Here is an 11,606-nt window from a genome sequence, read left to right on the forward strand (position 1 = left end):
CGTGGGTTCGAGCCCCATGTCGGGCTCTGTGCTGACAGCCAGCTCAGAGCCTGGAGCCTGCTTCAGATTCTGTATCTCCCTCTCTCTCTGACTCTCCCCTGCTCACGCTGTCTCTGTCTTTCTTAGAAATAAATAAAACATTAAAAAAAAAAAAAAAGAAGAATGAAGTCTTGGACACACTCAAGAAAGCCAGAGAATTCCATCTGTTGATCCATTTCCTCTGCAAGAGTTTCCACTGGGACACAACGAATCTAGAGGAAGATATAGCATCTATAGCTGCTATTATCTCAACCAAGTTGTTTCTCCTGGGATTTCTTTTCCATAGTCTCATTCTTTCCTTAACCCGAAGGAGTGAGGGGCAGGGTTCTGGGGATATTGGCGTGTTTTTGCTGTTTCCCAGGGTGCACAGGGATGCACAGGGATTTAGTGAGTTTGACGTAAGCTTATCTGCCTAGAAACATGCTGCAGCTATAGTCACTCTACGTCCCTCACATGCCATGGTGGCAAGGAAAATCTTTGTGCTTATTTAGCAAGGACTCAAGTAGGAGTGAGACAAACGGTAGGAACCTTAGAGAAGTGTGTGGTTTCTACTCCCACCTCTTTTCCTGTCATTACTAACTCTAAGTAAGAACAAAGTGTTGGGTTCTTCTCAAGTACTCACTTTATGGTCTTATCTTAATGCTCTCCTATTGATTTTCTTTTTTTTTTTTTTCCTGCCTAAAGAATTCTTATCTTCTCGTGGATTTGGGAGAGGCAAGCTTCTCCTAACAGCATTCATTCTTCTCAAAGAGTTTTAGAAAACAATTTTGACTTCTGGTACTTTTGACATTCAAAATTCCTTTATCCTAACTTATTTCTTTGTTATAGTTTTCTCAAACTGTATTAAAATGAATACAAACTTACTTACTGGTGTTTGTATTTCTTCTATAACAAATCTATACCAAGGACAGAGGACATATAGCACTTTAACTGAATTGGGTGAGGGTGGGTGGCAGTGCCCAAATGTAGGAAATAGAAAGAGAGAAATATTAACCTTAGCTAAGATATCAATATAATTTTAGTTTATACTTGCTTGCTCCTGTGTTACTGGGCATGAAGCACAATCCAGAAAATGAGATTAAGTGGGCCTTAAGCATAAAAGGTCATGGTCTTCATCAGCCCTGAGATGAAAGACAAGAAAAAGTTTACTAAAAGATCTCATAAAGGGAAATTTATTGTTTCCGAAGGAATATTGGATCAGGGTCACAAGGGATCAGGTAACTGAGTGGAATATCCCAGAGATCTCCTAATAGGTAACAATTGAGAAAAGAAAAAAAAAAATCAGACAGTCAAAGGCAGAATTCCAAAGGGTATGTGAACTCTCAGAGGCTATAGCACCCTAAGTCCCAGGGAAGAGGGACTTAGATGAGAGGAGGAGTGTTACAAGAGAGTAGGAATATGATGAACTGGGCCAGGAAATAATGCTAGGTCATCTATCAAGTTCACTCTTCTGCTTTGGAGGTGGGTATGCATTGTACCTGCAACAGTACAGACATAAGATATCTTGATTCTGGGGGGCTCCTGTGCTATCATCATGCCCTCTCCCAATTCTCTTACAACCTGTCAACCACATTTGTGTCCACAAACTCCTCCCACTCTCCTGCCTTCTGTGCTGTGTCTCCAGCTCTCAGCTCTGACAAATCTGAATTCTTACCTTCTTTTCTAGGGTGTGGCTCACAAAGGCCCTTGATGTCCGGAGGCACCACCTGAGCTCAAGCCTTGGATAATGAAGACAGTGCCCACCACGATGCCCATAAGGCCCATGGACAGTCTCAGGACACACACCACAATCTCTGTCCACTCTGACATAGGGGTTGGGATCTCAGGTTCTGTGAAAATGAGGTTATGGAAGTCAGAATGCAGTGTGTGGGATGGAGCCAGAGGGGTTCCATGAAGACATAGGGCACCAGGCTTAGGGAAGAGAGTGAAGTCTATTATTAGAAACCCTTGAAGTGTGGAAAACAAGCTTTGGGCCATGAAATTCAGGGGTTAAAAAGCAGAATATTCTGGACTTGACAGAGAAAAGAAGGTACCAAGAGGAGTGGAATTCATACATACTCCAGTGTTTGAGAAGTGGCTCATCCAGGCCCCAGTGCTCTACCTCGCAGTCATAAATATCATCAGCAGAAGGGAGGAAGGTGAGGTAACTTAAAGAAGAAATGATCCTTTTTGGCGAGGAAGCTGGTTTCAGAAACACCTTCTGTGACTGAGAGCCTATTCTTCAACCATGTGACATTGATCACAGGAAGAAAGATGTTGTCCACAAGACAGATGAGGGTGTTGGGTTGTCCCAGTGTCACAGGAGACTTGGGAAACACAGTCACCTCAGGAACTTCTGTGGTGGGGAAGGGGCACTGATAGGAATTGCAAATAGCTCTGCCCAGAGGCTCTGCATTGCCTCCTGGGGGAACCGTCCCACCAACAATTCCCCATCTGATGGTAGAAGAGTTCTTGTTTACCTTCTGCTTGGGAAATGCTATATATACACTGCCTCTACTTTATCCATAGGGCCATCTCTTTGTGGGTACACTTATTAAAGTAAGAGGCCTGCGGGATCCCTCATTGAGGGATTCAAGGAACATGGTGTGGGAGTATGATCGTTGTATTACATAGCAATATTTGAGTTTTGAGATGGGAGAGGATGAGTATTCAGTAATTACTATGAGAAGATCTGGGAAAAGATCCTTGGAAAGCAGTGAAGGCTATCTTTCCCTAAGGAGGAAGGAAATGAGACCTGGTAAAGAGAGGCAGAATGGTGGACACATACCATTGGTAGCAGCAGTATAGTTGAAGGATTTAATCAGGATGTTCAAGTTTTGTTTTGTTATAGCCAAATTTCTCAGTGCACTCTGTGGGTCAAAAGTTGCAAATGTGCTAAACCCAGGAAGCCTCCAGACAGTTTCCTTCTTCTCCAGATCCAAGTAGAACTCCTCATCTCCATCAAATTCATGGGTAAACTGACCAGAGGGACCGTGAGACTGGTAGACATTTATGCCGTAGGCAGCAACGTGGTCAGCTGATGAGTGAGGATGAGGATGAGAAAGTAGACAACAGAGGGAGAAAAGAAACGTATTAAACCAAGTGACAGAAGAAACTGGCTTTTAAGTACAGTGGGCTCATCTTTGGCACAGTCTTGAGACAAATTTCCCAGCACCCACTCCCTCTCCCCCAGTGTTGGTGGTTGTCCAGTTAGAATACAGTAAGCTTTTCCACTGTCATGTAGGCTCCATGAGAGCAGAATTTCAACATCCTTGTTTACTGTTATTCCCTGCATGGCTAGCTCAGCACCTGGCACCTTCCTTACTTCCTCCTCCTTCTCTGCCCCTTCCTCTTCCTCCTCTTCCTTCTAATTTTTACAAAGAAAAGCACACAGGAACTTACCGTTTTAAAAGAGATTCTTCCAACTATTATAGGGTATAAGAAAGAGTGTGACAAGGACAGTTACAGTATTACAAAGTATATAAAAAATAAACAATGCTCCTAAGGTTCCTTGATTGAGTAGTAATCCCGAGAGGAGAGCACTTGATTTCATCAGAAATATAAAGTGGAAGCTTTATTAGATTTTAGATTTCTGTCACTCCCCAGCCCTCTTCCCACCCCTATCCCCTGCCTTGGAGGAGGTTACTAAACCTCTCTTCTTATCCTGACTCAACATTTCTCTCTGTTGAGGACTCCACGTAAACTATGGCCTTTTTCCTCAAACGGCCAATGTACTTGTGCACGGATGCTGAAGTAGCATGGCAGCTTGGCAGTATGATTCCACCAAGTGAGCCTATAGGGACAATTTTGTGAGGACATATATGAGCTTTGCTTTTTTTTTGTTTTTAATCCTTTCCTCTTTATGTTCTTCCCCATTTACTGAACACCAGCAAGATGTCAGACATCATGAGGAGCAGGGAGCAAAACACCAATCAGCATGGTTTCAGTCGTCAGGGAGCTTATTGCACAGCGGGAGAGTTGGGTGAGTACAGGAGCAAACGCAGCGTGCTGCAGTGAGTCCCACAATGGGAAGAGCAGCAGTGTTACTATGGTCCCACCTGCTCTGCAAATACCTTATCTGCCAGTCAAACCAAAGTAGCTTATTCTCTCATGTTCCTTGGTCTTTGCAGGGGTCTTTGTTCTTGACACAAAGCTATCTTTTTATATTTCCTGGACATCTCTAATTCCTTCTTGAAGTTTCTGCTTAGTTACCAAAATTTTAGCTAAGTTCTCTCATTGAACATGTTTTTGACCACATTATAACCTCCAGCACCTCCATCCCAATGTGTTGGTTTCCAGATTCATCTGTATGTCATCCAGCGCACTCCCTTCCCTGTCCAGCATGACCCTCTTGGTTGATTACCTAAAAGGCCCTCCAACAAAGCCTATTTATCATCTATCCTTTATCCTTAACTCCTTTTTCAAACACGAATATATGCAATTATTCTTTTCATCTGGTACTTGTCCTGGGCTGCCAACTGTTGACAATCATCACACCTGCTGGGCCAGCTGGAACCAATTCACTTTTATAGTTTCAGCCTCAGCTGGGTCCACTGTCCTGCTCAGCAATGGTCCTTCTGCTTTCCTGCACCAGGGAGCAGAGAGCATGTATTTTCATCTTTGAATCCCACAAATTTATCTCATTGTGTGCTCAAAAGTGCATATTGAATACCAGTTGCTATTTTCAAAGATCATAGAAGTTGAGGGGGTGGAGGTGGGAGACTGACAGACTCAGAGGGAGCAGAACCATATGGTGACCGAGGCTGTATTATGAATTGTGAGCCTAAGCACTATTGTTTTCATGAGCCCTTTTTTCCATAAAAATATTAAAAATGATAGTTTGCTACTGTGTTGGTACAAAGACAAATGTAATGCAAGCTGGATTAAAAATTAAAACATTTTCTTCTACCTTTAAAGTTCATTTTTTCTTCTAATTTTAAAAGCAATTAAAACATTCTCATGATTCCCTACGAGCAGCGCAGTCCCTTGGCACTGTGCTTCCTGTACCTAACGGGTAAGTTGAGCTTGACCAGGGCACTCTGCTGTGATGTGGAAGGAAGGAAATTGGAAATTTTGTGGAGAAGCAAGTGAAACTTCCACCACCAAATGAAATTAGAATGGGAGTAGTCATGATTAACAAAGGTGTTGAAAATTAGAGTACATGCTTTCATGCCATTTTCATGCCATTTCACTTCTGCTCTTAACTATTTTTTTCTATGTTGGTTTTTACAAACCCACTCTTCATGTCAATCAAACAACAGGGAAAAGGGCCAGGGATAGATCCTGGAAGGAAAGGAGGATAAAGGAATACATGAAGAGAAGATGGGAAGAGGTGGACAGTGAAAGTTGAGAGGTAGGAGGGATTAAGTAATTAACGTGTGTTGCCCAATTTTCCTCTTATAGGTCTGCATTAGATAGAATGAAAGGTCATTTGAGCTGACAATTTGGATATAATATAATTTAATTAACCAAGTTTTTCATCATAAAGTTCTCAATTTTAAAATAAATCCACTGCTTTGTTAAAGAAAAAAGTTATGGAAGCAGCCCAAATGTAAAGAAGATGAGGGGTGTGTGTGTGTGTGTGTGTGTGTGTGTGTGTATAATCTCAATGCAATATTATTCAGTCATATGAAGGATGAAATCTTCCCATTTGCAACAAAATGGATGGATCTAGAGAGTGTAATGATAAATGAAATGATAAATGAAATGTCAGTCAAGGACAGATACCATATGATTTCCCTTGTATGTGGAATTTAAGAAACAAAACGAATGAACAAAGAAAAAGAGAGACAAACTAAAAAACAGACTCTTAACTATAGGGAACAAAATGATGGTTACCAGAGGGGAAGTGGTTGGGGGGGATGGGTGACACAGGTGAAGGGAATTAAGATGAGCACTGAGTAATACATGGAATAGTTGAATCACTATATTGCAAATCCAAACTAATATAACACTTTATGTTAATTATCCTGGAATTAAAATTTAAAAAATTGTTAAGCCACACCTATAATAGTAATAATTAGGAAACAAGAGAGATCATTGGCATTTATGTATCTTCATTCTTGGAAAAGCATTTCTAAATACATATTTTATTTGATGATTTGTAAAGTGACATTTACGAAGTCATGTGGTAGAATGACTTGTTTAAAGCTATTCAGCTAGGCTTGTGTACTCAATCTCCCTGCCAGTTCCCAGCATGAAAATGTGTGTAAATCTGAGGCAAAGAAGAGGATGTTCTTCTTTATATCTACATAGTATACATAATTCATAGAGCTCTTTCCCCCAAGTTAAAGTATAGAAGAAACATATAAAAACGTTTAAAATATATTCAGAGTCATTTGGAAGCAATAGTTCATGAATTTTAGTAACAAAACATCCATTCATGGAAACATCCCTAATCTTTGAGGCAATCATGAATGAATGCCATGGACTCCTCCAGGCTATATTCAGTGGATCTAATATTAGAAACAGAATAATGTCCTTGAACTCTGCAACAGCACAGATAGCAAAGAGAGTGGGTTGGGTCTCTAGTTTCCGGAAGGAAGAAAGACCATACTTTTTAGTATTGAGAACACCTTTGAGGAGAATCTATTATTCCTACGCCAGTCTCTTTCCCTTCAAATTCCTTTTCCCAAGTTAAGTCCCCACATCCCTCAACTGTGCACTCACCCACAATGTCTTCACCACCACAGGGGCTCATTGTGGTGGTCAGGGCAAGGATCCCCAGAATTAGAACACCATTTAGGGTCATACTCTTCTCAAAGGGTCTCTGCAGTAGCTGTTCTGAGTTGCAGAGCAATGGTGAGGACCCAGCTAAGAAGGGAATCTAAAGACACCCAAGCCAAACCTTGCCAGGTCACGCTATGGCCAAACAGAAAAATTCCCTATGATGACATCTCAGTTGCCAGTTGAAGAATTTGTACTAAGAAGTCTGGAAAGGATTGGGAAATCCCCTTCTTCTTCTTTTAAAACTTAACTTATTTGTTTTTGAGAGAGAGAGAGAGAAAGAGAGAGCATGAGAGAGTAGAGAAGGGGCAGAGAGAGAGGGAGACAGAGTGTCTGAAGCAGGCTTCAGTGCCTGACTCCAGGCTTGAATTCACAAACCGTGAGATCATGACCTGAGCCGAAGCTGGACGCTTAATTGACTGAGTCACTCAGGTGTCCTGGGTAATCCCCTTCTCATGTAGCCTCCATTCAGAGTTGACCTGGGGGAATTATCTATGAAATGAGGGAGAGTGTTAAATCTGAATCTTCCTATGGGTGCGAATGCTTGCTGGTGGCAAAAGGAGGGGGAATTTCTGAGTAGCTCATATATACATACCATCAACACTAATACAGTGTTCTTCAGAATTTTCTGGGTTACAACTTCCAAAAATTCTTCAATAAACGGATTCCTCTCTCTGGCAATCCTAACTCCTTCCCTTTTCCTGGCCTCTATACATGAGTAGCCTTTCTTTTCCACTTCCATATTGCATAAATTCTCCAAATTTTGAGTTGATTCACTTACCTAGAGTATTTTTGCTGGTGATAGCTAAGGAATACCTTTGCCTTTTTACTTACGTAAATCCAGTTCAGTTCTTATCATGTTCTCAAAAGCTCCAGTGTTTGCATCTGGGACAATGAGAAAAGTCATAATGGCATTAATGCTGTCTATAGTAACTGTATGATCTTTCCTCTCAATTTTTGCCCTGCCCTGAGTATTCTTTGTGCTCTCATTTTAGTGCTGCCTATCTAAATTTAAAGGCAATTTAGGGACACTGATTAAATTAAAGAAAGATTGTGGTGCCCCACTCTATGATTTTTAGTTTTTAAACATTTTTACACTTAAGAATGTAAGTTAAATGTTGAGGGCAGAATAGAGGGTATTGTTGCATCTTAGAAACTGGTTTCCTTCCCAGAACCTACTGGATGTTTTCATATTTTTTATCCTTCTAGATATTCCAGATATTTGTGAGGGACTAGGAATTGAGATAAACTCAAAGGCAGTCATTAGAAGGACACTTATTTTTTTTTCTAGAAGAATTGATTTTCTGGAAGCTACAAGTTAACAGGGAGTTCCACTTAGAATCAATCACTCTGTCTCAGATGGCCTTCTGTTTCTCAGCAATGTGTCATAAATCATGATGTATGGAAGACAGAGACAGAAAAGGCCCTGGCATCTGGGAGCTGCCTGGTACTATTAACTAGGTCTTGGTGTTGCCCGCAGCTGGCCTGCTACTTACAGCCTAGATTCTGGTGTTTTCCTGATGAATGTAAGCAATGTCATGGAACAGTAATATCAGACAGCCACAAAAATGACATGTGTGCCTCCCTCCTAGGTGGGTGAATGCCTCCTGCTTCTTTACCAATTAGAGCTTTATCCTCAGCATAGTCTTCTTTCCTTCTAGGTAAGATTTATTAAGATGCCCAATTATAGAATTACTCCATACCATCATCCACTTCCTGACAATCCAACTATGAGCAATGTTCCTCTTTCTTCACCTCTTTGGTTATGTTTATTCCTAAGTATATTATGGTTTTTGGTACAATTGTAAATGTGATTGATTCCTTAATTTCTCTTTCTGTTGTTTCTCTTTTTTTTTNCCTCTAGGGTGGAATGCAACCGATTTCTGTGCATTGATTTTATATCCTGCCACATTGCTGGATCAGTTCTAGCAGTTTTTTGGTGGAATCTTTTGAGTCTTCTATATAGAGTATCATATCATCTGCAAAGAGTGAAAGTTTGACCTCCACCTGGCCAATTTGGATGCCTTTTATTTCTTTGTGTTGTCTGATGCTGAGGCTAAGATTTCCAATATTATGTTGAATAACAGTGATGAGAGTGGACATCCCTGTCTTGTTCCTGTCCTTAAGCGGAAAGCTCTCAGTTTTGCCCCATTGAGGAGGATACTAGCATTGGGTCTTTCATACATGGCTTTTATGATCTCAAGTTATGATCCTTCTATCCCTACTTTCTTAAGGGTTTTTATCACGAAAGGATGCTGTATTTTGTCAAATGTTTTCTCTGCATCTATTGAGAGGATCATGTGGTTCTTGTCCTTTCTTTTCTTGATGTTATGAATCACATTGATTGTTTTGCAGATATTGAACCAGCCCTGCATCCCAGGTAAAAGCCTACAGTCATGGTGAATAATTTTTTTGGTGTATTGTTGGATCCAGTTGGCTAATGTCTTGTTGAGGATTTTTGCATCCACGTTCATCAGGATGATTAGTTTTCATTTTTAGTGGGGTCTTTTCCTGGTTTGGGAACAGAATTTCTCTTTCTTAAATCCTTCTCAAAATCACCTAACACAAGCTCAAACCCTATTAGTTTAATAGTCAGTTTTATGTGTTGGCTAGGTTGTAGTCCTCAAGTCCTCAAACATTAATCTAGGTGTTTTGAAAATATTTTGTAGATGGGATTAAAGTCCATAATGAGTTGCCTTTCAGTAAGAGAGGCTGGTTCTGCGTGAGTCAGAACCAATGAGATGAAAAGTCTTAAGAGCAGAGATGAGGTTTCCCTGCAGGCCTGTAATTTAGCCTGTGCTGGGAGCCACAGCCTGCCTTTCCTTTCCCTGTGGATCTTGGACTTGCTTAGTGCATCTGACAATTGTGTAAACTACCTAGCTATTAATGGATATCTCCTACTGATTCTGCTTCTTTGGTTCCAACACTCTCTTACTGAGATGACCCATGATTCTCCCTGGTGAGTTTTCCCTCACTGCAATGAACAATAAAACCAACTTGTTCATCCACAGGTGTGCTCCTGATGGTCTTTGGCTGCAGGTATTAACAGGACCTCATTACATTGTTGTGAGAAATATACATAACCTGCACTTGGGATGAAAAATTCCTAGGACTCCTACTATACCTGTAATACTTTAATTTACAAGGAAGGGATTGAGTTTCAGAGAGATACAGAAATTTGCCCAGGGTCATGCAGCTGGTGAGTGCAGAGCTGAAGTGTGACAAGAGCAAGCCATGAGGCTTTGTAGGGGGAGGGAGTCTCCTTTGTGGATTCAGATCCAGTGTCCTAACATAATTAGGATAGATACTTGACCCTATGTGTGGACTTATCATTGTTTCTGGCATTATGGATCAAGAGGGATTTTGAGGTTCCATTGAGGCAGGCTTCATTTACCATGCAGCATCCTCCTTTCTGTGCAGGAAATAACATGTTGCTATGCTTCTTCCTGGATCCAGACTTACCTGCTTTGTAATGTTAAAATCAGAAACAAATGGAGTCCAACCTTGAAAATTCCCTAAGCAGACAAAAACAGTTTAATCATACAAACAAAGCTTAATTTAGCTTAGTTTGCAAAGCTAACTTGAACTAGAGCATTTCTTCCTTATGTCTCTGGAAATGACAAACGAACTTGAACTGTTTCCCAGGGTTGGTATTAGGTAACCACTGAAAATTCTCATATGGTAGCCAATTACTGTGAAGAATAAATAGCCACTGCTTTCTCATGACATAGGCTGCTTTATAACAAGATACCCCTGAGCCTCATTCTACATTTTGGTTTAAATGCTCCTAATTCAAAACCTGACTTTTTGGCATGGGCACAATAAATTTTTACTAATTATTACTTCAGTGATTCATTGGTTCTACTTTGGCTATTTTGAACCTTTGATATTTCCTTGCAGAAATTACTTAAGATTTTGACAAATAAAACCTTTCTTGATGCCCCAGTATTTCACCTATTAATATTATAGTTAAAAAATTCAACTCAAATTAAGAAGTTAGGGTGTTGACCATGTGGATCAGAATTGCATCTTGGATGGGAAGCTGAAGGTCCAGTCTCAGATCCTCAATTGTATGGGATGAAGTCTGAGTAAACCCATGTTATTAACTAATAGAAGATGAGGTCTGTCTTTGACCTTAACTTGGTGTCTCACCTCCTCCTGCTGTCACATATGAATCTGTTCTAGTCACTTCTGTCTTCAGGTCATAATTTTAATGTAAGGTAAAATTATTAGTGAATTAGATTCAGAGGAATGGTGTACCACTTTTGACAAAAACTAATTTGTTACCTTCCGTTATAAGGAAAATGAAAGGCCCTTTTTATTAATTAATGGTAAAATAAAAATTCAAGGTTTAAAATATTACTTTGTCCAATAATTTTCTCAAAAAGCACAAATTTCCTACATTAATTCTTAAATTATCAATATGAATGGAACATGTCATTATAATTTATGTCATTGGAAGCCCTTAAGAAATTATTCAGACAGAATGTTAATTATTCAGACTAATTAACACTTGTAACATTTTCTAAGAACATGTGTCTTTTCAAGTTCTTTAATTCTGACTTTCAACTCTTTTGTCCTGACAAAACCCTTGTTACCATATTGGTGAAGTTTTACTAAAAAGGGCAAAGCCTCTCCCATCTTACAGCAAAGGTGCTTCACAACAATAACCGAGTCCAGAGCAGCAAAGTAAGAAGAGGAAGGACTTTGTAATCAAATAAATAAGTATTCAACACTGCTTTTTAAAAATATATTTTTTAAATGTTTATTTTTGAAAGAGAGAGCATGAGCAGGGGAGGGGCAAAGATGGAGGCCACCTGGGTAGTTCTGTCTGTTAAGTGTCCGACTTCAGCTCAGGTTCT

At 40.1% G+C, this 11,606-nt stretch overlaps 1 protein-coding gene across 1 annotated transcript; it reads right to left on the bottom strand.

Annotated features, from left to right (window-relative positions):
• Positions 1 to 1,713: 1,713 nt before the first annotated feature.
• Positions 1,714 to 6,769, bottom strand: LOC144224048 (HLA class II histocompatibility antigen, DQ alpha 2 chain-like). The gene is given in 5 exon segments (XM_077754861.1): positions 1,714 to 1,868; positions 2,098 to 2,186; positions 2,188 to 2,374; positions 2,807 to 3,055; positions 6,688 to 6,769. Coding segments are annotated over 5 exon segments (762 nt in total).
• Between the last annotated feature and the right edge of the window lie 4,837 nt (positions 6,770 to 11,606).

The sequence above is a fragment of the Crocuta crocuta genome, unplaced genomic scaffold (genome assembly GCF_008692635.1).
Source record: "Crocuta crocuta isolate KB4526 unplaced genomic scaffold, BGI_CrCroc_1.0 scaffold132, whole genome shotgun sequence".
NCBI lineage: Eukaryota > Metazoa > Chordata > Mammalia > Carnivora > Hyaenidae > Crocuta > Crocuta crocuta.